This window comes from Pyrgilauda ruficollis, unplaced genomic scaffold (assembly GCF_017590135.1).
Source record: "Pyrgilauda ruficollis isolate IOZ18807 unplaced genomic scaffold, ASM1759013v1 scaffold13, whole genome shotgun sequence".
Classification (NCBI taxonomy): domain Eukaryota; kingdom Metazoa; phylum Chordata; class Aves; order Passeriformes; family Passeridae; genus Pyrgilauda; species Pyrgilauda ruficollis.
The window spans coordinates 2,933,426-2,959,955 of NW_024511432.1; the positions used below are offsets into that span (position 1 = coordinate 2,933,426).

The window sequence follows — 26,530 nt, forward strand, 5'->3', positions numbered from 1 at the left end:
TGGACCCCATTTGTTTGAAAGCTGAAGCTCAGTAGCTGTGCAGACAATGGAGGCAGAGATGTGGAGCTCCAGCTGGGTCTCCTGCTGGCATCCAGCCCACACCCTACAGGGCTTCATCCAGGACAGCAGGAGAGCACAAACACAGCACATCCCTACTTCTGGAGGCTACCCTAAAATACACCTTAATGTACAGAAACCCTCTCAAGCCTGGAGATGCCCCAGTGCTTCCCTCATTGCCTACATCAGGCAACCAGTGCAAGAAACCTTTTGATGGCCACTGCAAGGACTCCTTAAACCTTTCAGGGACTGGGGACAGTGCACAAAACAGGCTTGGGGAGGGGTGCAAGAACAGGACACACAGAGCTCAGCTGTTCTCCTTCTCCATGGTGGTTCCTCGAGCCTGGGAAGGGGTGGCAGACACCCCGGCTGCCTGCTGGTGCCCTGCTCTGGAGCCTGCACCTCCCACAGCATCCCCACATCACCGGCCAGCCAAAGGCTCCTTCAAAGAAAACACAAAGCACGCAGCTAAAAGATATTCACTTACAGTTTATTTTTGCCTGAAATTATTTCACATCTCTTTGTACACAGCTACAGAACAGTAGTAGTAAACCATTGGTAAAAGCAACAGTGCTAAGGAAAATGTTGGCATATTTTTTCTTCTTTTTTTTTTTTTCTTCTTCTTCTTCCTTCCCATACTGCATCTTCATACAGTGTGGGATTTGAAGGGGGGGAAAAAACCTGACACACTACATGAGTTAAGACTCAATTTCTGTTTCATTATTAAAAAAAAAAGAAAAAAAAAAGAGAAAAACAACATCATTTGGGATGGGGTTGTCTACATAGCAACAAACTTAAAAAAAAGAAAACAAAAAAAAACCTGAACAAAAAAGCTTGGCTTTCCATTGAATAAGATTAAATATATATATATATTCATATAAAAAATTACATTGGCTGTATGTGAAACCTTGAGGTGCTGAAGAATAAAATAAAAGTGTTAAACAGAGGAAAAAAATTCTTTTTGTTGTGTTTTTGATTTTTTTTTTAAATAAGCAGCTCTGTACAATGAAGGCTCATTATGAAAAAAAAAAGTCAACCGCATAGTTATAAAAGAAACCACAATTTTTAAAAAATCATCTTCTAAGCAACTGTGGAATTTGAAAAATGTAGCAGTCACATTTACAGAAGGTCAGAGCTATCGGATCGGCAACACCGCGATTTCCTCAGTCTCCCCAGAGGAACATGCAGAACAATGCGTGCACAGAACAGGGCAGGGAGGGGGGCACGGGGCAGGGCAGGGAACGAGGGGAGGGGGGGGAAAGAAAACAGAAAAAGCTGATGCACAAAGTGGAGGGAGAGCTTTTTTTTCTCGTTTTGAAATATCGGACGTAAACAGAAAACAACGGAGGCAACTTGTAAAATCTACAGTTTGCAAACACCCCATTGGCAAAATAAACAGCTCCTCCCCGTCTCCCGCGTTTAAACCTGACATGGCTTAAAAGACTAAAGAAAATTTTCAGACTTTGGAAGGAATTGTGACTTTTATTAATCCCTGCACCCCCTTCCCCAACAACCACACCCCCCTTGATAAAGATTTTCCTTCCTATTTGATAACATTTGAGGCATTTTGAAATCAAAAAGACAACGCGATGAATGTTGACAAAGAGGGAGTATAATACAGTTTGCATTACTAAAAGGCAATTCTTCAAGGAGGACATTTCCTTAAAAAAAAATAATAATAACAACAAGACAGCAAACTAGTTTATACAGTACTATACGCAAAAAAAGGGTAAAAGAATTAACAATTCATAAATAAAAGACAGGTCCCAGACCTGTTATTTGTGAACCATTTTCTTAAATAGGTGCATTATGTAAATCTTATGTACAACAAAATTACTTTGCATAACAACTGCAAGGACATGAGGGGAGGTGAAAATCATATTGGTTTTGGTTTTCTTCTCTTGAGATTTCTGAAGTTTGATTTTCTGGAGCAAAACTGGTGAAACAGGAGTTCTGGCTGGCTGGGTGCCAGCCAAGGAAACCCAGGTAAGTAAGGAAAAAGGAATATATTTTTTTTCTCCACACGGCATAAAACACAAAGGCAAATAAAATCCACAAAGGTGTTTTTTTCCTCTTTATAATCCTCTTGCTGCTACAAAGTCCTCTTTTTTTGTTTGTTTCCTTCCTTTTCAATTTAAATTATGCTGATTCTGAAATCACAAAGCTGAAAGAATCCGATGGGGTCCAGGCTTGCCCCATCCTCCCAACACACACAACTCCACTCTGCTACCCCACAACCACAACTCCTGCCACCAAGTCCCCAGGCTCACTGCTCTACAGGAATTGGCCAAAAGTTATTTTCTGGTTTGTTTCAATCTGTCTGTTTTAAAAATCTTTTCCTTCTCACAAGAAGCAAAAGAGAAGAGTCGGAGGCAGGAGAGTTCACCAGGCCTCGGTGTAGCGGACGTCCACCTCCTTGAGGTTGGGGAGTTTAGCCTGTGAGGGGGGGAAAGGTCAGAATTAACAACGTGTTCAGGGCTCAGGCAAGAAGTTCCTGCCAAATCTCTTGTGTGGGGTCATTCCCTCAGCTTATCCAACAGAGCAGTGGTATCCAAATCTGGAGGAGGAATAGAGAAGGGAGGAGTGAAAGAACTCCGTGAGGAAGGAGAGCACCTTGCCCTGCTGTTGCTGGTGTTGATGCTTGTGAAAAACCTTGTATCCTGTGACTTTTTGTGTGACAGCAAGTCTAGGACCTATGCAGCTCTGAAGATTGTACTTGTATTTTGAATGTGGGCTCCCAAAAGGGGATGAAAGCACCTCCCCTTGGCTAGGAAAGCACAGAGCCCCACTGGTGGTGAGGATGACAGGCAGCCCAGAAGAGGTAAAGGGCAGACACAGTTTTCTGGCCTGGGAGCTCCTGTGTGGAAACAATCCCTGGACTTACTCAATTCAAAACTCATATCCAAATCTGGAGGAGGGTTACAGAAAGGGACAAAGCACCTCTCAGCAAACTGGGAGTATTGATCTGTCAACCAGCAACTGCAGGAAGAGGCGTGACACCCTGGGCCCAGTGCTGAGCTCAGCAGTGAGCCAGAGCAGGTGGGTGTGGCAAAGGAACAGGATGCTGAGCCCTTACAGACACATGGGACCAAGTCCCACCTGCTCTAAAACCCATGCAGCAGCCACCAGGTCCAGATCAGACCCTGATCTTATTTTTTATGCAAACGCTTAGCAAAACAAGTCTGTCCAACTTTCGCCATGAAGGCGGGGCACTCAAACTGCAGCAGAGACACGTTCCTCCTTCAGCCTCCACACTGCCCATTTTACCCTCCATGTACTAAAACAACTTGTTGGCATTAGCAACTTTTGGTGTCTTTGTGGTCTCCCTTCCACAACTCCGCTGCTTTTGGCCATATGATGCCTGGATCACCCCACACGAGGCAGACGGGGACGGCTGTTTGCGCTGCTCCTACTCATCGATCCCCTTTCCACACTCTCTGACCATAACTGCACAGCTAATTCTCTCCAAACAAATAAACACTTTTAATTAGGCCAGGGCATAATTGAGGACTTGGAAGTTTCTAGGAGTCATTATTACCTCACTCCTTGATTTATGTGCGCGCATATTTTGATAAGAGCTATTCATAATCCTACAGACACTGCCAGCAAATAATTTTTCAGTTAGGCAATAATGACTTCAGTAGTGGGTGTTTATTTATTGTCTGGTTCAGCCTGCCTGGTACATATGTGGGTGTCTGTGTGTGTGCAAGTGTGTTTAGTGGGGTGGGGGATGGAGCTGAGAGGAAATGTCATCACTGGCTTGTGCCCCAAATGCTCTTGCAGATCAACGTGAGAAGAAGGAAAGATTTGTATCAAAAATATGTTCTTTGAAGTCTGAGCCGCTCTTAACAAACCTACAACCATGTGCCCCAGGGAGAGAAACTACTACCTTTGAACAAACACAGAGCCCTAAAATAATAGCACCAAGATAAATCTCAATGGAAGAGGTGAAAGGGGAAAAAGTGATGTCTGCCTGTTTTCTCAGCTTTTTGAATTCTCTGCAATCATCAGGACTTGGATCACAGGCAGTTTTGCTGTTTGCCCTGGCAAGTCACTTTTCTTTGTGGCTGCTAAGGACTATTAATGCCATACCAGAGCAGAGGGAACCAGTTAGGAAAGTGTGAGTTTCAGTAAGAAGTGAGTGGCAAAGGGGCTCAAAAGCAGGGGTGGGACCAGGGGAGCCTTTCAATAGATGCAATTTCAGAGCCCTGGGCCAAATACAGCATTGACCTTGATTGTCTGTAAATGCCTGGGGCCTGATACAAGCTCCATTGTGTGAACCCATCTGCAAGCCAGCTGTTAATTCCAAGGACTTCTTTGCATATACAATTGTGACACAAGTTTTTAAAACTTGATCTTGAAAACTCCATGCAAGCAGCATTGCAGCCGAGTCCCTGGGGGAGCCCTGGCTCCACAACCAGAACCAAAGATAGATGTTTGCAGTGGATTTTGAAAGCAGAGCAGTTACAGGACTTGCTTCAAGTTCCAAACTCAACCCAAGGTTGTGACCTTTTAAGTAAACGTGGCCCAATCTGTTTCAACATCCAAGACAAGCAAATGTCAAGTTTCATCTTGAGTCCTTGGGTCTCTAAGGTAAGATTTTGGGAGATGCAACTCACACACCACAAGAATGAAGGCAGAGTCCACGTGAACTCATGAAAGCCAACACATCTCAGGTAAGCTTTGAAACCACCTGGGGCTACATGCTGGTTCTTTACACCATTGTGCCTAAGTGGTTATAAACTCACAGTAAAACCAGACATTAGATGTCAAATTTCAGAACTGAGCATCTGTGCAGACATTTCTGCTCAGAGCCCAATTCCAGTCCTAGAGGTGTCAAGATAAATTTGCATCTTCCTTGATGCTTTCAGTTGTCCCTTTGCTTTCCAAATCAAAGCTTCACAATACTGTTCACTCAAGTTACTTTTGGTCCTGTTAATAGTACAGGACATGGTGTGCAGTAGATTGTACCTGTCTCTGTATCCCCATCAGAAACAATCAATTTATGAAACTTTTACTGATAAAGCTTTTACTGTTGATAGCACAGGCAAAAAGACTGAGCTGCTGATTCTATCTCATACTTCTCCATTCTGTATATTAAATGTTTCCTGGGTCCATTGAAGCCAGCAACCTCACAATGCTGCTTTCAGTCATTATACCCACAAAATAAGCCACTTCACCCTCTTCAGATAACTTTCATGCTACCCAGTCCACAGAGTCACTTCTCCCTGCCCTAGGCATCACCACCCTGCTCTTGCTACAGATACTTCTCATCTTTAGAGGATGCAATTCACAAATACCTTGAGATCTTCGTAGGTATCTGCTGAAAGTTTGGTGCTGTTCATATTTAAACTACACAGGCTCTTCATGGCTGAAAGAGAAAACACACACATATTTATGATCATGCTGCATTTTCTTAAAATATCATGCTTGCAGTAGGCCAAAGCATAAACAAGACATGACTATGTGCAGCACTCCCAGGAAAAAGCTGAATAGCATAAAATATAGAAATACAAATGGATAAACAGCTGTTTGGGCCCTCATCCAGGAAAAAGTCCCTATTTAGGAAGGGCCATTAAGCATATGCTTAAGACTGCTGACTTCAAAGGAGTTCAGTCAACTTCTCATAATCAGTTTCCTGCACATTATTCTGAATAGTGCCCGTTCTCAGTGCTCTGCGTGGTGCTCACAGGGGCCATGCTGATCTGGCAGTCCTCCCTCTCCTCCCCCCATTCCCATTTTAGGCTCCAGTACTTAGCAGAATAGTTTCCTAAGATGAGCCATAACTACTGGCCTGTCTGGCACGTCTGCTAAGGATCAAGACTATTAAAGTAGCCCTCCAAAGCCAGCAGTGAGGTTTGTAAAGCACTGCTGGGTGCTTTACAGGAGGGAGTCTCACTCCAGCACATCAAGCTCCTCTCAGTGCTCAGGGAATCCTGGATGCCTCGCTCTGCCTTGCCTTGTTTAAACCAAGAACAGGGAGAGTTTCACCTCTCCAAAAACAAAGGAACAAAAAATGCCAGGAGGAGTGTGGAACCTGCTGTATGCAGTTGTGGAGAAGCTGCCAGATGTCTCTGCAATCTTCACCTCCTGCAGCACAAAGGCAGAGGGGATCCCACCCAGAGGGGATACCCATAGGAAGAAATCTGGGAAGCCCCTGGGCAACAGGTGCCATCAGTGAAGAAAGATTGAGAGTATGGCTCAGGAGGACAAAGCCCACACGAGGCCACCCAGTGCCATCAGGCTCAGGTGACCATCCCACATCTGGACAGCTGCAGGACGGGGCAGTGAGGAGGGGAGATTAAACCCAAACACATCCACAGCCTGTCCTAAACCCCTGCAGAAGCAGCGCTGCAGCACTGAGAGATCCACCCCCTGCCCAAACCCACAGGAACTGCTCAGAACCCACCCAAGCGCCCCACGCAGCCCCTCTGTCACTCACAGCTCAGTGCCAGCAGCCCGGCGTCCGTCACCGGGGTCTCGCACAGGTTGAGCACTTGCAGCATGGTGAGGTGCTCGGACAGCAGCCGCAGCCCCGCGTCGCCGAACTGCGGGGCACAAGCAGAGCCGGGTCAGACACCAGCTGGGGCACCCACACCTCGTGCAGGAGCCTCAGTGCAAACAGGGCTGTGAAACGGGGTCTGACCGAGGTGGAAACGGGGTCTGACCAAGGTGGAAACGGGGTCTGACCGAGGTGGAAACGGGGTCTGACCGAGGTGGAAACGGGGTCTGACCGAGGTGGAAACAGGGTCTTACCGAGGTGGAAACGGGGTCTGACCGAGCCCTCCTCGCTCACCGCCATCACCAAGGACAGCAGAGAAAGCAAATAGTTTTATCTCTGCCTCGCAGGCGGGGAACAGAGAAATTAAGTGACTTGTGTGCACTTAACCACAGGCCATCACTTAATGAGACTGGTGCCTTTGAAGCCTGGACTTTGTAGGAGCAGGCTCCCACCCAGGCTATACACGACGGTTACGGCAGCCTCAGCCAGTTCCCAACCACATCACACAAAAAAAGCACAGTGCAAGTGGTATTAATTAGCTATTTTGGTCTCAAGAACAATGCACTATTGATTGGTAATTGTTCTATTGACCCACTTGGTTTCTGCTGTTTCTAAACTCTAGATTAATGGAAACCAGGATATCGCAAAATAAAATGGAATCTAAACCCTTTTTTTCCTTTTTTTAATAATTAAAAAAACCCGCACAAAAAGCAGGCTCTTTGTTCAGTAAAATCAAGCTAATTTTGAACAAAAAGCGTCAAAGTTTCTCAGATGCAAAAATTACATTGTTAAGACAAATCTGGAGAACATACAGTTAAAACAAGGAAGCAATCAGTTTCTACTTAATATTCCACACACACAAAAAAAAAAAAAAAAAAAAAAAAAAAGAAAAGGATATTTCTGGCATACAAAGCAGTTAGGAAAACAAAACAAAATATTTACAGGACATTTTGGTAAAAAAATGCTGCTTTTTGTGGTTGTGGTGACAATAATCGTATTTTCAAGTGAGCACTAAAAATAGGTGCTAACAGAAAATGGGGAAAACCTATTCAGTGGAGAACCTCAGAGAGCAAAACCAGCACGGAACTATAGAAGAAAAAAATTAATTTTAGAAGCTCCTTCAATCAACAGCTGAGTAATTTGTTCAGTTAACTTAGGTCTTTTTTTTGCTTACAAAATAATCACATTCTCATTATAATTTCCTTCTACTTATTCATTATCTGAGTTTCTTTTTGTTGCTGTTGGGTTGATCAGCTTTCAAGCAATTCACTGCTTAAACTGCAAAGACTGTGCTTTGCTTGACCATATGAGCTGCACAGCATCATTTTTTCATTTTTTAACTGGGTGAAAGCAGAAGCATTTCCCAGATGAACAGCACAGGTTCTACTCAGCACACAGCAGCAACCATGCCCAGCTGGAACATTCAACCCAAGACAGCAGCAACACTTTTATAATTAAAAATAAAGCAAAAATTAAAAATCGGAATAAAAAAAGGGATGAAGAGAAAAAAAAATCAGCTGCCAAGATGAGCTAAACCACAGGAAGGCCCTGTAAAAATAGCAGGAGGACAAAGTAATCTAAGCAAGTCTCTACACACACTCTTGTGCTGACGTAGTGTGGAATTTCGGAATTAGTCAGCACTGGCTCCTGCTCTGAGCCTCAGGCTGCAGAGCACTCACCTGAGTTGACCACAGGTTCAGCTGCTTGAGCGAAGGCAGTTTGATAAGGTGCTCAGCACAAGCACTTGTCACATTGGTGAAGGCCAGGCTGAGGTTTTCCAGATTCCCAAAAGATCCCGAGCTCAGCAGGCGGGCCAGGTCTGCATCCTGAAAGCAGACAGGAGATTGGTAAGAGAGATTGCGGATGCCCAGCCTGGAAGTGTGCGGTGTCACCGATACTGGTAACCAGAGCGACTTGCACAACTGCTCCACTTGTTTACAGTAACACAGAACCACACAGAGCAGTTTCTGTTTGTTTGGCAAGCAGCTGGGCTCTTGTGGCAGCGTTGCTTCACACACCCTGGGAAAAATTTGTCCAAACATTAGGACAAAAATGTCCTTTGCGTGTGTATCCTTATGAGACACAAAGGCTTCAGCGTCAGAGCAAAGGCTGAAGATGGGTCTTTAAACATCATGAAGATTTAACCATGAGGCCCAGGTCCCACCTGTGCTCAGAATCATTACCTGGCCTCACTGAGGTTAGTCTGGGTTTGCACCAAGCTTAAATGCAATAGTGCTGGGTCTCTTTGAGACTTCCATGACTAAAATCCAGAACTGGACATTGTGATGTTTGCCTTTGTAATGTAAAATTCTGTCCCCGGAGCTGCCATTCCAAATCTGAGCAACACTATAAATGTGAAAGCCTGCTTCTGGTGCTGGAAACTACTGCACAGACCCAAGAGAAGAAACGTGCCCTTAGTTGTGTAAACTCCAGTTGTGTTGACAGAGCAAGTGGAATGGCTCCCCACTCAACTGCCCAAAACCACTGTGCCACATGGCAAACATAAATCAAGTGTTTAAACATGGAAAGACAAAGGTGTTTTTCTATTGACATGATTAACTTACTGTGGACTTGGATGGCAGTGTTAACCTTGTGGGGCCACCTTTTCTTTGCTGTAAAAGAGAAGACATTTTGGTCAAACAAGCTGCCATTCTACATTTGAGACTCGCTGAAGTACAGCAAGCTCCTCACTAGCACTAACCCTGCTCCCATTTCAAAGCTTCCTGCCAGCCCTTCCACCTCATCCCTGCTCCCCCTGCCCTGAGTGTGCCTGCTGCTCCCCAGGGGACACCCCCTGGTCATGAAGTGGGTCTTCATGCCATTTATCTGCTTCAGCCTGCCAGCATTTGGCTACTTTCACTTTAAAGGAAACAGCTTTAAAATGCTGGGCAAAGTGAGTAATGGGGTTAAGACGGCACAGCTGATAAAATAATTTGCTTGACTTCAAAAAAAACCATCTACTTTTCAGGCTGGGAGAAGGGGTTAAAGACAAATATAAATGTGAAAGAGGAAAGAAGAAGTTTGTGGGTATGTTTGCCTAGGTGAAAAAGTGCTAATGCAAGCAGGTCCATTTTAAATCTGTAGGTCCTCTCTTTAAAATCAGGAAGAATCTTTTTGTACAGGCTCTAGCTCTGAGAACTAGACCCAAAGAGCATCTCAGTGAAATGCTGTGAATGCCAGAGCATTCAGAAATGCTGGCCAGCATCAGAACCATTTGCTACTCATATGTCAAAAGGTGGCAGAATTTGACAAGCTGACTTGTAAGATCTTGAGACAGCAGGGTTTCACCTTTATTCCTTCACAGGGATCCTAAGCAGGTTATTGAATATCATTCATAAACATAGTATGGGATTAGTCACGTCAGTAAATATCACACAGTATATATATTCACAGTGAAATCCTCTGAGGACTGCTCCCATCCTGTTGTTAACTGGGAATTTCACACCCTGCTTGTCTTTCTTTTGTACCTCCATTTGTGGAGAGCACAGAGCCCAACGTGCTATGGCAATGTGTGCAGGGTGACATACCAGCTCCTTTAACTCCCTCTGCCTCTCACACAGCTGTTCATACATTCTCTTTCCCACGTCTGTGCTTTCCAGGGTGGAGATGATCTGGAGCTGGGTGTCATTATTGTCAATGATGTTGTATTCCAGCATCAAACACAAAATCTAGCAGCAGAACAAAAGGAGAGTGGTCAGTGCAGGGTTTTCGTTCCATTTCTTTCAAATATCCCAGTTACACTGGGCAAGGTAGTTTAAATTCCTGGGTAAGTTGTTAGAGTATGCAATAAGGAGGTTAGATTAGAGGATATAGCAATATTTATGCCACTTCCAACACATGAAATTTATTTTTTATTTGTAAAGAATGAAGTGTAATCTCCAAAAGCCAGCCTGTCTATCCTGCTCCCCATTAGTGCTCATTCCTTCTGACTGAGAGGTGCAATTATTTGCATCAGACCTGGGAGATGGCTCCATGCCACAGCCCTCTCCAGAACAGGTACAACTGATCCAGTATTTCCCAGGTCCAGGGGCTGGGCTGGGCATTGGCAGGGCTGGGACATTGCACAGCAGCCTTAGGGATTTTCCATCCCTAAGTGCTGGGACTTCTGTGCAAGCAGAACACGTGTGAGGTGCACCCAGTCCACGAGGCAGGATGGGCAAAGGGCACAGAGGCTCCAAGAGAAGAAGCTGGGAGCTCACTGCTGTGGCCAGGACATCCCTCACCTCACTGGGAACACACCCAGCTCACCTGGGGAAGGGACTGCCAGGAGCAACTCAGATCCCAAGGGATGATTCCAGTGGCTCACACAGATTTAGGACACAAGCTGCCTCTCCACACTGCTTTTCCTTTTCAGCTATGTATCATGCCATTGCAATTAAAATGCGAAGCTTTTATTCCCTCCACAATTTCAATTATTTTTAATGAAGAAAAAAAAATCCAGCAACGTTATATTCAAATGCATGCAGCATGCTCCTTTATTTACTGGATTAAATTAGCATGCAAAAATCTAAAACGTCAATGAAAAACTGTAACTCCTTCCATCTATTTATCTACTCTCTTTCTGCTGATAATGACATTTATCAGGAAACTTCTCTTAAGAAACCCAGAAAAATACATATAAACTATTAGCACAACAAAAATAACAAATCATAAGCATAAAAAAGTGTATTAATGCAAGCAAATAAGGTTTTATAAAGGCACTTCCTGTGCACTGCTCATTTTGCAGGTGGCAAGACAAGAATCAGGCATTTCATAATAGAAAAGCCTTGTGGTTTTGAATTGTGATCTCTGACCACAGCCTTCAGCACCATGGCCATTTATTTCCCATCCTAACCTCTCCAGCTGCATTACAGCAAACAACCTCTTTGTCCAAAAATTCATGCACCCACTTTTCATTTAATTCAGTCTCATATCTACAGAACAACAATATTCTGTTCCCCTTATTCAGAGAACCACAACCAGCCACTGCTGGTGTTTGACACAACACAAACCTGACTCCTGCTAGAGCCAGTTCTGGGAAAGGCACTGTGAACCTGAGCACTGCTCATGACCACAGGATTTTAGGGCTTACCTCTACCATCGTCTGGTTACCCCTCAAAGCCAGCAGCATGCAAGGTCCTAATTTATTTTCAGCCAGTGAAAGCAGGAATTTCTTTGTTTTATAGCAGGATCCCATTAAAATATGAACCTATTCAAGAAACAGAGGTAAAATTAGGAGTGTAGGCTTAAGAAACACATATACCTCTGGAAGGGATATTGTTAGGAAGTCAGAAAGTGTTAACTATTTGCAATAAACCTAAAGGAATTTTTACAGTTAGGGCTGCAGTGTCTCAACAGCTTTACTGCTGAATGTAAGTGACTTTTTGAAGAAGGTGATGCCCAGTGAGCTCTGAGGGAGTGGCAAGTTTTACTCCATAAAGGAGCCCGGCTGACAGCCTGACAGAGGCTCCCCAGGAAACATCAGAGCAGCTGTGCAATTGCCCCCATTCCCAGTAACCTGATGAACCCAGCCCCGGGGGAACCAGCGGGGATTTTGCTTTCGCATCTGTTTGCGCTTGGGTTTCTCTGGAAATGCCAGCTGGGGAGCAGGGGCTGTGTGGGATGGGTGTCTAGGTAAAAGGCAGTGCTGCTGGCAATCTGCTGGCCTTGGATAAGGGGTGCTGACAGACACAATCACCTGTTCAGGATGAAGAGACAGGATCTGACTGGGGAAGGAAGGACAGCTTTAAGAAAATCTGGCAGTCCTAAGCACTAAGTCAGAGATGACTTCATGGGTTTTCATGCTCTTGGGCCACTATCCTGCTTTCTCTTTTGTCAGTTTTCCCTGAAAGGAAAGAACTGCTGAGAAGATGCCCTGAGTGTCACTCCTTTGAGCCCCTGAGCTGACAAAACTGCCGTGCAGACTCTCTGAAAGCTCCAGAAAGCACCATCTGATATCACACAGTAACGCCTGTGGCAGAAATGCAAAGCCACTTGTACAAATCAAACACGTCTCTTCGCAGAAAATAAGTTGGACATATTCTTTCCAATGTAGAAGCCTTAGAGATTAAATGCAGGGAAGTCTGGGTTCATAGAAGAAAGCCTTATTTCATAACCCAGATGGCTGATTCACCGTTTGCTGCAGAGCATTACGTGAGAATTTGCATTTTCCAACAGCCTAGGCAGGAAGAGCCCCATTACGTGGACACAACATCAGCACTACCCTACAATAACCTTGTAAATACATTCTATACATTCTGTGGCCCTCCTGGATCATGGCATTGCCTGCACTATGTTCAATACTGCTAAAATATCACAACCATGCCATGATGAAGTCAATTCTATATGAATCATGGCTTCATTACCAGCAAGCTCTTTAGAAAAACAGAAAATCTTTTTTTCCTTAAGCATCCATCAGCTCAGGTGGCCTTTAAAAATGTGAACCAAGCCAAAAGAGATTTAATTTCATGCAGTTTTCATTAAATTTTTTAGAGGTTTTCTTGAGCAATGGAAAATACTGACACTGAAAGTAAAGTAACATTAGGTGCATCTCAGAACAGGGTGTTTTTCCAACTTTATGGTTAGTCGTTAGCAGCTCTTTAAGTATTTATCAACATCCTTGCAAAGGGCACAGAGTACTGCATATTAATGTGTGTTAGCATTGTGCTTTCTCATGCACGCCATCTCCTGATGCTCATAAATATCCTGAATGGCTCTCTGGAGAAATGATACAGTTCTGAAGAAATTTTCTTTTCAAAGATAAAAGACAGATGAACAGTGAAGAGGGGTGAAACCTTTTGTAAACATTCTTCTTCCATTATCAGTTTCAGAGGTATCTGATCCGTCTGAATTTAAGGGTATAGACAGACATTGATGTTCCTTGCATCCCAAAATGTTCAGCATGTGGGAGATGCACAAAGTGTAGAAAGTCACTTCACTATGTACCCAAAGACAACTTTAACAAACGTTTTCCCCCTTACTAGGGAAAAGCAGTAATATAATTTCCATCTTATTGGTATATGAAGAATTAATACAGAGAGAGACCTACATGACTTGACCCAGGCTGCACAGGAAGACAGTGATGTGCTTAAATCACATCACTGAATAAAACCTGTTATTTTCTGTCTAGCCCTTCTCAGAGTTACAAAAGAAATATCTGCTGGAAATGGAATGCTGGTTTCTAATTACACCTCTTCACAACAATGTAATTGGGCAGAGACACTGATAACACCTTTTTATACCTATCCATCCATCCCTTGATTAAACCAATGTAACTGCTGGTTTTAAATTCCAGGGTGGCCTATAAATGTAAACTATAGGTGTGCATGTACAGAACAGTCTGTCTCCCAGTTTTCCGTGTTCCCTCAGAGAGGTTTTTACACATAGACAGATACAGACAAAGACAGATATTTAGAAATACAGAAATGCATACATATGCACAAGCATGGTTTGTGTATTACACTAGCAGTGAGAAAACATGCCAAGGTTCAAAAACAGAACAGCAATGTGCTAACCAAACTGTGACTGCAAGGGAGGTCAATGGATTTGGTGGCAGAAAGATCTGGATTTTCTGGTGAACACTCATGGTTAACAAAATTGTGATTCTGACAAATTATTTTTTGACAAAAACAAGCAAATCCTGTTACTGCCGACTAGGCATTAGTTACTTATTGCAAAGTTTGTAAACTCCCATGACTGCAGACACCTACCATACTGGCAAAGAGCTCTCCATCATCATCACAGGCCACTCCCCCAGGGCTGTAGAGCTGGAACCAGCCGTCCTTGCCAGCCCTCACACTCAGCAAACACGAGTGGACCTGCCAAGAAGTGAACACATTGGGGAGGTTACAGCTCCTGCCAATAACCACCAGCATCTCACACACCAGGCCAAAAGTAACTGCTGAACCAGGGACTGCTGGAAATCTCATGGTTAATGCTCCAACCTGCAGAGCTGCAGGCCAGTCTCTACTCCCAGAATCCTTGTTTTTTTCAGTATAACTAAGAGAGGAGCTGCTTCATCCCTTATTGCTTGGTCCTTTTCATTCCCTTCACACAAATCAAACATGAAATGGCTTTAATCGAGAACAGCTCCTTTCACTTGGAAAAAAACAAACAAACAAACAAACAAAAAACAACAAACCACCAAAAAAACCAAACAAAAAAACCCCACAAATTTCTCAGCTTCTTTCATTTCCCCCCTGTCCTCCCATCATGTGTGTCTACACATCTGATGTGATCTGCATACCAAATGTGGTGGCTGATGGCTTGCTCATTCCAATCATTAACAATTCTCGTTACTCCTGCTCTAATAAAATTCGACCAGTCAGGGTGAAAGAAATCCACAGGGAAAACTCAACAGGGATACATAACACGGAAGCTGCATTGGAAAACTGGCACCAGTAAGCAACCATTAGTCTAAATTTGGCCCACTGTAGAGTTTACTATATTTAGTCCCACAATTTAATAGGGAAGTCATAATTAAACTTTATTTTTTCCTTTTCTTTTTTTTTTCCTTCACTTGAAGAAACAGATGTTCCTTTTCAATTTTTGAGGTGTGTGTGTGTGGGAGGTAAATTCTTTCCTTTGGGCACAGAACTCTAGTGACAGATGAAATCCTGGTGCCATTCTAGGACAAGAAGGTCTCTTCTGACAAGGGTAACTACTGCTCACAAGAGCTAAACCCATGAAAATGAGGAGTTCTGGGCAGTGATGATACAGCCTCACCCACAGTTTGAGGGAGCTTTCTTGCCTTCATGCCAAAAGCAAGAGTCACGGTGGATGAGAGGTTCCCTGTGACTCAGCCAAAGCTGATGATGCTGAGCAGGCTCTGAGTGCAGCTCCCAGGCAGGAGGCACCAGGAGGCTGCAGCAGCACTCTCACCCCAGTAACACACCCCCACCCCCTTCCTGCTGCCAATTCATGAGAATTACGGTCATTTGCACACAACAGAGCTGAAACACAGCTACACAAAACCGGTTATTTTGTAAGCTGCATGGATCCACGCATTTTGCTTTCTTTTTTTTTTTTTTGGTACAGAAGATGAAAACCTCTGAGTGATCCCACAGAGGGTGAAAATCTTGCTGGTTGCAGCTCACTGCAGAACAAGGACATCAAATGATGCCAGACAAGGAGGTGACAACACATAAACCTTACACATAAACCACCCTGAGAGGCCACTCCGGCTCAGAGACCCAGGCAGAGTAAAACCACACTGTGTTTTGGAACAAACTACTTAAGCAGAGATCTGAACAAGTGCAGTTGCAATCCCTCCAACTAATGCTCTGTGTAAACTGCCAACAAACTCACTTCTTGCCTCGGGTCTTCTGCAAATCTCTGAATCACATATTTCAGCTCCCTGAAAAAAATAAGAGGAAGAAGGACAAGAATAAGCAGTTGCTGGTTGCAGTATTTGCACAAGTACCATATTTCTCTTGTGCAACACCTAAAATTATATATATTAATGCACTTTAGAGAGAAACAAGTTGAACTCCTTCCACAGAAAGGACATATGATGCCTAAAAGTGATTACCAAGGACAGTGTCTGCTCACAATAGCCTAGAAAATGTTTCAGAGATGGGCACTGACAAACTCCTTTGTAAATTCTATCAGCACCCACTGGCTTTAGTCCTCGAGCTCCTGCTAGCACAATAAATTACAAAGAGAACTTTTTATTGCTAACAGAACATGCCTACAGCCCTTCACAGATAAAAGCCATTAGAGACACAATACTGAATAATGCATCACTGCTATTATTGACTAATACAAGAATTTATTCAATAAAACAAAGGAGCCCCAGAAACTTACTTTGTGAATTTCTCATGTGCGAGAGCCCTGAAATTCAAAACAGAAGAGTATGAGCATCTGAGAGAAAGGAGAGAGGGGGAAAAAGAGCCCAAAAAACCAAACAAGCACTTTTCAGTTCTTTCCAGATAATAAAAGGACTTGCTAAGCAACTGCAGCACATAAGACAAAAAAAAAAAAGTTTCAAAAAATCAGATAAAGCCTCTTTCATTAACCTAGAGGGGAAAACTACTTGGAACAAATCTCGTAGCTTTTCTTGAGTCTGTCTTAGACAAGGCTCTGACTAATATCAGTGGGAGCTTTGGGTCAGAAGAAAGTAAAAGACTTACAGTACCATTATATAATTACAGGGTTTTTCCTACCTCCAAGAGCCAGGTGTGTTCTTTAATTGCAAGGCAATTAGGGTATGGCCGCAGCTAATTAGCATCATACATCAGTAAAGCAATTAATGGTCATTTTGTGAAGTGCCTTGGATCATGGTATGGTTTACAGCTCCCCCAAGACTCACGTTTGGCTTAGGTAATGATGTCTCTGTTACCCATCTCCAAGCTCTCTCTGTAGCCCAGGTAACCTGGCATGGAGGATTAGACCTCTGTGATTCAAGACATCAGGTCATCAGGGGATGTGATAAGCCAGCAAATTGTACAATTACAGGTTGTAATTTTTGTCCGTGGAGGTCTGCACTTTATAAACACCACTGCTCATTAATAGGTTTCCAGGGGAGCTCGGCTGATCCGTAGGGCAGCTTCTTCATTTAATGCAAAATACAAATGACAGGAGTCTCTGTGACGCCAGTAAAGCATCCTCCCCCACTAAATCTCTCACTTTGCTCTCCTCCTCACCAGCTTTCCTCCCCTTCCTGTCTGCCTGCCTCTAGTTAACCATATTTCTTTTCAGGATCATCTGAGAGAAATGGGGAAGGAAGTTGAACGTGGGGAGGTCTTCACATCCCTCTGCATCAGCCAAAATCAACTTCAGTTTCTAAATCAATACTAGAGGCACAAAGCTCCTGTTCCCATCACTTTTTACTTGACGTGTATTTCATCATAAAAAACCAGTAACAAGAACAAGCCAGTAAATACTAAGACAATGCAAACTCACTCCTTGGGAAACGGGATAGGCTGAAGCAAGCTGGCCAGGGCTGGTCTCCAGTCATCATAGTCTGACCTGCAAAATGAACATTTTGTTAACAGGTTACCAGGTTTGAAGTATGGTTTGCCAACAGTTAGTTCAAGGAGTTAAAAGCTTTTTACTGTGGGCACCAACAACCTTTCTGGTTTACTGAAGCACTCTCAAAATCTACAGTGACATTTCCCTTTCCATTTCCAGCACATTCTCCATTGAGGCACAATAAATCTGGTATTTACAGTGATCTCCAGAGAGGCCTTCTTTATGTCAACTTAAAGACATTTGCTGTTTATGAAACCTGTTGACATTTAATCACCAAGTAATACTTTCATCTAAGTTGGTAGAACAATTACCAGGCCACTGCTATTTAAAGCTCTTCTCTACATTTAAACTGGAAATTTTCTTTGCTACAAGACATAAGCCCATTTGTAAAAACAACAATACCCCTGAATCCATTTCTGACACAAAACTCAACAGCCAAAGCCCAGACCCTGGCTCCCAGTCCCATTAGTAACAATGAGTACACACAGAAGTGAATTTCACATGGCCTGAAACACCTAGGGATGTCTGTAGAAACAACCCAGAAGAGCCTGCCGCCTCCTCTTAGTGCTGCTACCTTTTGCATTTCAGTGTTAAAAACCAGAGTATGGCTGCAGCTTACTGGAAACTTGGCACAAAAGTGTGGTGTGTCTTTGGGAAGGAACGAAGTGTAATGTTCTCAAATGGACAGTATCTACTGATAGCATTACAGACAGACAACATATGCACAGGAACTGTTCCAAAAGAATGCAGTTTTGCAAAGGGAAACTTCTAGCTCAGAGAAATTGAAGATGGATTTATTTCCAAAAGCCTCATCCATCTTTTGAACCACCTAAACCAGAAATATCAATAAACTAGTAACACACATGATGTTGGACAAGCCACAAAGATGTCTTCACCGAAAAGGAAAATTTAAATGCATGAGCAGGGTACTCTTAAGAAGCAACATGCAGAGAAGTTTTACCTGAATGGAGAATTGTGATGTAAAAATCAACCAGGGAGGCAGTTACCACTTGCCCAAGAGCAGTATGAGTTCAGGTTATACAAATGTGTGCTATGTCATGCAAACAACCAACCCATGAGGACCACTGTGAGCTGAAAGTGGTTTAGTGCATTAAAAACCAGAAGAGCACATGTGAAGTTACAGTAATTCAAGAAAGAAACCTCGTGCCCATGCCAGTTGTGCTAGAAGCCACTGAACCTAACTTTTTCCTCCATGAAAAATGCTGTTCTCAGGTCTAAACCAGGGCCAACTCTGAGACAAGGGGTGTCTCACAAACCTAAAGTGAGTGTGAGTCAGTGGCAGCAAGAGCACTTTGTGATCACCTATTCATAAGGTTCTTTCCAGAGATAAAAAGTCCCTCACCTACTTAGGCACTGAACAAATAAGGAAGATAATCAACTCTGTTTAACATCTCAGAACAGCAAGACATGAAGCAGGACTCCACTACAGGGGTTGTTTTTCCATTCAGTCAGTGTAAAGTGAATATCATGACACACCTGAGGATGGGGCTTGTCACATAAACTGAAATAATGCAAGGAAACCTCTGACACAGCATCTCTAATATGAGCTTTCTGTGTTCTCTTAACAAAGCTTTGATTAATTAAAGCTATCTACAAGATTATTCATTGTCTCTGACCCACAGACACATTGAATGGGTCAGTGACACAGAAGTCTGGCCTGTGTTCAGGTTCAGCTGAAAGTCTCTTGTTAAAGCTCCTGTTAGGAACTTTTTCTGTAGGAGAAAGCTGATGCAACCTATCTGTAGCTGCAGCCCTGAGAAGTGCCACAGGTCTCACTACATTTGTCAGGTGTGAGAACACAGTCCAGACATTTTGTTTTATTTAAATATGCACACCCTTTAGAAATTCCTAGCTGATTTTATTCTAAAAACAACACATTTTTATTGGTAGATACAAACAGTGCTAAAAGCAGATTTTTTGAGCATGGGAGACTCAGAAGTCAAAAAGCTGAGACGTGTTAAAGGTGCTTCATATCACATGAGATACAGCACCTACAAATCTTTTCTAACAGAAGGTTAACAGCTGAAAGCCACTTCGAGGCTTACCTCCTGTGACATCTCAGGCTAAGTGTTACATCACTGAAGTTCCTTCTTGAGCAATCTGGAGAGTTGTGATTACTAATAATATGAACCAATCAATTTTTCATGGCTGAGCTTCAAAGGAAATTGCAAGAGTAAGAAAAAAGTTGTTTTGGAATGAAACTGCAGACAGAATGGGACAGCATCACTGACTTTTCTCAAAGCTGGGGAGCAGGGCAGGTCTGTGAGAGGGCAGTGAAAAGAAATCAGTCTACTTCCCCAGGAGCAGAAGGAAGAAAGAAAAAGGAAACCATCTCCTATTGAAATATATAAAATTTGGTCGCATGAGTGGGACCTGAACATAAAATCTGCACAGCCTGTAATCCCTTCAATGTGAGCTAGGAAACATGAAACAAACACAGCACAAGAATAAAACTAAACTACTTATTAAAAGCCTACAGTGTTTCTCCTCCTCCCACCTATTCCCTTTTCAAAAACATTTTCCTTCTGTCTGTGCTCATCTCATCTGCACTCTTCTTTCATTTCAGACAGTTTTTTATTTTTTTTTCTCTTTTTCTTTTTTTTTTAGTCCATTCAAAGCTCCAACACAAGACAAGTGTTTGAAGCAGGGAAAGAAAGGGAGATGGATTAATTCTGGCTGCAGTGAAGCACCAGTGCAATGAGCCAGACAAAGAGGCTGGGCCAGGAGAAGGAGGGAGCACAGAGCCACAGGGAGATCCTGGGACAGCCTGGGACAAGCTCCCTTCCCAGCTCTTCCAAGGGCGCTGGGCTCAACACTCATCACACAGCTCAAATCCCAGGACTGACTGGCCTGATAACAGGGGGAGAAAGGCTCCCTGGCTCTGATTTTTGCAGGATTTGCAGTTCTAGGTGAGCAGCACAGCAGCCGGGCTGCAGCCCGACCCGCGGGCTCCCAGAAGCGCGCGGGGGTCGCGGAGCCGGGCGGTGACAGATCAGAGCCATCACCTGCCACTGCCACAGCCCCCCTCAGCCTGAAACTGTCCCAGGGGACTGGCCAGGGCACAGAACAACCAAATTAATTAAATAATCCCCGACTGCAGTGACTTTGCCTCTGGGCCATCATCGCTCTTGGCCTGCCAACATAATACATTTTCCTTCCCCGGGATCACCTTTCACCAAAATGAAAACCTGCCCGCGTGTCATGTGCGGCACAAACAATCCAAAACACACGAGCAGCCCAGGGCAACCTCGATAAACATGACATAGGATAATCCACTTGGGATATTCAGAGCATGCCACTGACCTATTGGGGAATGCAGAGCAGCCAGGGGAAGCTCCAGTGGGTGCTCGTGTTTGGAAAGCTGTGGCTCTCATCTCTGAGACACCGCATGCCCCAAGTCCTTGGGGTTTGGGGGTAATGAAGAGACAAGAGCAACTAGAACCTGGAAGCAGCTTCTTCTCCAGACTGAGCAGGCTGACAAGGTAACCTCTGCTGTCAGATAAGAATATGACCATACCCCCAGACACAGCAACTAGAACCTGGAAGCAGCTTCTTCTCCAGACTGAGCAGGCTGACAAGGTAACCTCTGCTGTCAGATATGACCATACCCCCAGACATGTACCTGATCCCTTCTTTCCCTGGCTCTAGGTTCAATTCCCTGAATTGCATGACATCAGGTTTAGCTCAGGGTGCCAGGGCAGGTGAGAAAAAGCCTCATCAGAGCCCTTGTCAATACAAGGCACAAACCTGCTATCGGCAAAACAGTGAGGTGCCTTTTCATGCTCAGCCTTCTTTTGAGATGGGCTTGTTTGGCTTTTTCAAAAGAAGAAAATTTAGCACCATTGAAAGAACCTAGAAAGGTTCTGCCCTGACTGCTGAGAACAGAAATGGGCTCCACTGCTCATAGTTGGCATGGAAGCATCAGGAAACAGCAACACAAGGTTGCCCAAAGCAGGTTGTGACACTGGCCCCAGAGAGGGGTACAAGTGTCTGGACATCTGGACAGACCCTTGCCACTACAGGCAGCCATGGAAACAAAAAATAACACAGACAAAGGGCAACAGTTTATGATACAACACCAAAAGAGCTTCCCCAAGAGGGGTCTGTTCTCACAACCAGTTGACCTAGATTTCACTGCAGACAGTTTAAGTGTCTCCCCACCCCCTGGAACCAGTGGAAGGTGCAAGAAAACTTTGAAGTTCTCCAGCCCAAGGAGAGGACACACAGCCCCTTCTACTGCAACTTTCTTTAACCATGGTTGTCCTGTTCAAGCACAAGTCTGGCTGTGCAAGACATTCCCAACTGCATGGAAACATTAACATGCAAATAGGAGCTGGGCAATGCTGAGCCGTTCTCAAAGCCTCTAATTTAAGATGATGAACAGAAATTTTTCAGTTAATTTAGTGCATTTTCCATGCACCAGTTTAAGACTTGTAGTATTCAGGAGGCACTGGCTGGTGTCAGTAACACTATCAGAGTCCAGAATGAGTTACAGAATACTGACACAGAAGTCTGATCCACTTTTGAGTGCAGGGCCAAAATACTACATTACCCTAGAGACTGTGTCTCCTTTAAAATCTGCCCAGACTTTGGATCATCTGCCAGCATCTTCAAAATCATGATTTTCTATTTTCCTTCAGTATGCAATAGCTGTGTTTTGTTACTCAACTACATTAGAAAAAGGGTCAAAGATGTTCTAGGTGCTGTAAGAGCCCTACAGATGAACTTTCAAAACTGCCCTTTTAGCTTTCTATGCAAAAAGTGAAGTATTACAGTGATTGTTAAATAACATCTTCATCAATATTAGAAGTGAGGGTTTCTCCCAAAAAGTAAGCACTGTGTAAGTCAGGTAAACAATAAAATGTCCTCTGTTGAAGCTACTGTTGAGAATTCTTATTTGCTAGACTTCCAATAATTAAAATTTGCCTAAATAAATTACTCCCTGCTGCCCTAAGTTAATTATGCAAAAAAGATATCATCGCTGGTGACTCTCTTGTTTTGATGATGATACTGAGTCAGCCACCTAAAAGAACAATCAAACTCAATGCTAAGCAACTTATTTATGTTTGGCTTACCATTGTTACTAATAAGAACATTATTTTACTGAATGCCCGCTGAGAGCTCGGTTGTTTTATAATTAATGTTTTCTTCCTACTGGCATGTTCTTCAACTCTCTTTCTTCATATTCTCAGATTTTCAAAGTACAGTAATAGTATTTCATGCAACAGAAACCCTTTGTTCAGGAAGAGTTAGAGCATGAAAGTAATCAGCATCACAACAGCATTATCTTGTACTTTTGGTAATAACTACAAGTCCTTCTAAAATGCTTTTCCATCACTGGTTTCAGCATTTAAAAAAACAACATTGAAAATCTTTACCTATATTTTACAAATAAGGAAAACGAGGCACTTAGAAGTGACTTATCTAAGACCTTCCAGTGAGCCAGTGGCAGAATGAGAGGCAAGCAGATTCTGCATGACTGCTTTCAGGCACCCAAAAAAACCAAGGGATGAACAGGAATGGAGGGGAACTCAAATGAGTGGAGCCACAGCCAGAGCTCTGCCTAAGGAGCAGGTTGTGATTTCCCAAGCAGGGTGTGGGCTCTGGCAGGGCACTCTGAGGAGAGTTGCACCAGTTTTGTGTTATCACTGGTCCCTCACTGCACACATCCTGTGGGTTTCACCTTTCAGAACTCCTGTTGTACAAGCAGAAAAAGGGCCCAAAGCTGCTCCACACCTACAACACCTCTAACAGTAATATATTCCCATTTTTACTGCGGCTGTTGAACAACTTGATTTTTAAAAAGACAGGAAATGCATCAAAAAAAAGAGATTATTTTAAGGTATGTAGTGAAATGAGCTCTTTGCGTAGCAAACTAAACGGGAATTGGGACCTGGGATATCAAATGTTTAAAAGTGGAGAGAGACTGTGAGGAAGAACATGCCCGTTTGTGAATTTGTTTATAAGTGTGTGTCAGCTGCATGATGAAACCAAAACCGTCAATGCTTAGTGAGTCAGCATCCAAACCAGCATCAGGACTGGGAGAGTGCTCAGTGTTTATGGAAAACAGGGAGAGTCAAGGGGACAGGAATAAATACACGACGTGTTCAATGCAGCACCTGGGTGCATGGAGACTCAAAAGCCCCCAGATGAAGCAAACTCAGATGCTGTGCTTTTCTTAATGCAATCGTTTTTAAAGGCAGAAGAACCTGGGCCACGGGGAAAGAAAATACCAAATTAGCCTTCACAGCAACTTCCTGCTCAAGAATCTAATGGGAACAGTATCTGGTATTCACTTGTCCTCTCTCCAGTTTTGAATGAGTGCTTAAGCAACTGCAAGACAGCTGTGTAGTGAGTGGAAGAGTGATGCTGCAAATTTGTACGGTGTATTTTGAAAAAAAAATGAAAATGTGGGACAAAAACCTTCACAAAATCCTCCACCACAGCAGTCTGACCTCATTTTATTCCTGGGTAGTGTACCCCCAGATTTGCATTTGTCTGCAGTGTAGGCACATGCTTGTGGTTTACAGCAGAGTCCAGATTTCACCCACGTCTTGGATTCTAGAAAGTTCAACTATGACTTCATTAGGCCTTACACTCTTTAAAAATAATTAAGCAGAAGTTTAACAGTTTGTCACAAAACATACTGCAACTCAGTATCAAAGCTAGTTGTCAAAGTCAACAAAGATGTTTTACTTCACTTCTATTACAAGCTCCCATTCTGCAGTCCACCTTTTCTGTTATTCCTTTTCATTTATTTATCCAGAGAAAACCAAGCTTTTCCTGAACAACATATTCCTTTATATTCCTGTTTAAGATATTCAGATTTGCCTGCCAGGAATCACCTTGCCACCATTTTGTGGCAAAGACCATTTGAACACCTGGGGCCTAATACAGGTCACTGTACCAAATCCACTGGATTTGGTTAATCCACTGTACCAAAGCAACTGGACAGAGACTCCACTCTAATACAAGCAAATCTGAATAAGTCATAAAACTTCTACAGCACAAGAAGGGAGAATATCTAAGTGAAAAACAATGACAGTATCCAACTCCTGCTAACGTCAGGGCAGTGGTGCTGCCTATCACTGCACAAGCACTGAACCTACCACAGGCCTGCCTTTTCTAGCTCTGTCTCAGGCAATCCTAAGAGCCCTGGAGGAGACAAATGGGGTTTTTTAATTTATTTTTGGTGGGCAAGAACAAAAACAGAAACCACTGGCACCAACATCCTGTCTTCTGTAAAATGCCTGAGGCTCAATGTACAAATAAGCTTTCCATTTTCATCTTCCTAATGCTATTTTTAGAACATCTTGGCAGTGCCAGATGCCTCTTTCAAAGGCTGGACTCTCCAGAGCTGGAGTTAAGATTTACAACCACGTGCTGGCTCGCCACAGATGTTGAAGACAACAGGCCTGCGGGAAAAGCCCCCCCTCCCATTGTTAAGATGACACTGTTCTAAAAGCTGCTCAAGACGATTACTCACAGCATCTTGAGGATTTCCACGTAGCAGCCCAGGATCCTGTCTGCCTGGGCACTCAGCTCGATGCTCATGGTGCTGCAGGTGGGGCTGACCATCAGGCAGTCGATGAGGTTGGGCTCGCTGTCGTTGCCAACGCCGGCTGTCATCTTCTGGTTGGCCGTGTTGTTGCGCTCCACTTCCACGTGGATCTCGTTGGAAGTGACAATAACTGGTTTGAGACGGGATTCAGTCAAGGTGGCCTCCTGAGAGACCAGGTCAGGACTCGTGTGAAGAAGGCGGAGGGGGAGGTTGGGCTTTCGGTCACACTGCTGCTGGCAGCCATTCCGAATTTCCTTCAGGCTTGGCGAGTTGTCCCGACTGAATTTCAGAAAGAAACAAATCATTTCAGTAGACAGACATACCAGCAGAGAGCAGGAGAGAGAGTGCAACACAGAAGCCACAATTTTTTGCAATTTCCCACTGCACTTCACCCCAGCCCACCGGATGGCTTTCCTCTGTGCAATCGGATTACCGAAATCAATTAAAAACATTAAAAGGCTCCAAGAGGACTGCTCTGCAGCCCCTATCTGACAAAGACCTGAGCTTTTCATTACTGTAACTGACAGACCAGTTTAGTCTAAAGGTGAACTTTCCTGTCCAAGTTGTGCAAAGCTGTAACAGAATCCATGCCCAAGTATGTATCTGGCTATAGTACATGCCCAGACATTTGTCTGCAGCCCTCGTGTCTGGAATTTGTGTTGGACACTGAGCAGCCCCTGTCCGTGCTCTACCATGAGGAAAGTCAGATAGGCATATAAACAAACAGGAAACATAGCAGAGGGGAACCCTCAGTGTCTACTGGAAAACTGGCTCGTGTGTCAAGAACTGCGGCAAGTGAGGAATCAGATTTTCCACAATAACGGAGACAGCGCTGTGAAACCAGCTGGGGTTCAAAGCTGCAGATACACAGGGATTTACACACAACCCCTTCTTCAAGGCCTCACCCCTGCCCTTCCTCATTCCCTTGGTGAGTGTCAGGGAAGGAAGGTTCAGCTTCTCTCAGGTAGCACACCCATCTCACCATGATCTCGTTTGTGAAGAACACGTGGTCAGCTGGGAATTCGTACTGACCTGTTGATGAATTCCTCATAACAGGAATAAATGGCAGCTAAGCAGACAGCTACAAGATTTGGCAGGACCCTGGGATGTGGGCATTGTCCTGTTGGACCATGCATGCTGGAAAACAAAAAACAAGATGATCTCATTGCGAGGAAGGTTTCTGTGGGCAAAACCAGTCAGACAGAACGAGGTGACAGACCTGGATAGGCATCCTTGGGGGATCTTCAGAAGGGCCATAACAGAGACATATTTTAACGCTGTAAATCCAATGGCCCTACTTATGAACAAGGGTAAGCTGAATCATCAATTTAATTCATGTGGTATCCCTAAAGTCCTCCCAAAATCTCACACTTGAGTGAGCATGATGCGCTTGAAAGTTAATTTGAATCATTCTGCAGAGGCTTTGAGCCTAAATGTAT

At 43.9% G+C, this 26,530-nt stretch overlaps 1 protein-coding gene across 1 annotated transcript in view; it reads right to left on the reverse strand.

Moving 5' to 3' along the window:
* Positions 1–528: 528 nt before the first annotated feature.
* The window catches only part of LOC121348867 (c-Maf inducing protein), a 131,592-nt gene continuing 105,590 nt past the window's right edge, over positions 529–26,530 (reverse strand). The window contains exons 10-21 of the mRNA XM_041458833.1: positions 25,017–25,370; positions 17,441–17,506; positions 16,343–16,369; positions 15,845–15,893; positions 14,248–14,355; positions 11,631–11,747; positions 10,087–10,227; positions 9,124–9,171; positions 8,239–8,385; positions 6,500–6,605; positions 5,358–5,428; positions 529–2,493 (exon numbers count right to left, since the gene is read on the reverse strand). Of these exons, the coding sequence (XP_041314767.1) occupies positions 2,440–2,493; positions 5,358–5,428; positions 6,500–6,605; positions 8,239–8,385; positions 9,124–9,171; positions 10,087–10,227; positions 11,631–11,747; positions 14,248–14,355; positions 15,845–15,893; positions 16,343–16,369; positions 17,441–17,506; positions 25,017–25,370 (1,288 nt within the window). The 3' untranslated portion in view covers positions 529–2,439. The remainder of the gene's footprint in view (positions 2,494–5,357; positions 5,429–6,499; positions 6,606–8,238; positions 8,386–9,123; positions 9,172–10,086; positions 10,228–11,630; positions 11,748–14,247; positions 14,356–15,844; positions 15,894–16,342; positions 16,370–17,440; positions 17,507–25,016; positions 25,371–26,530) is intronic.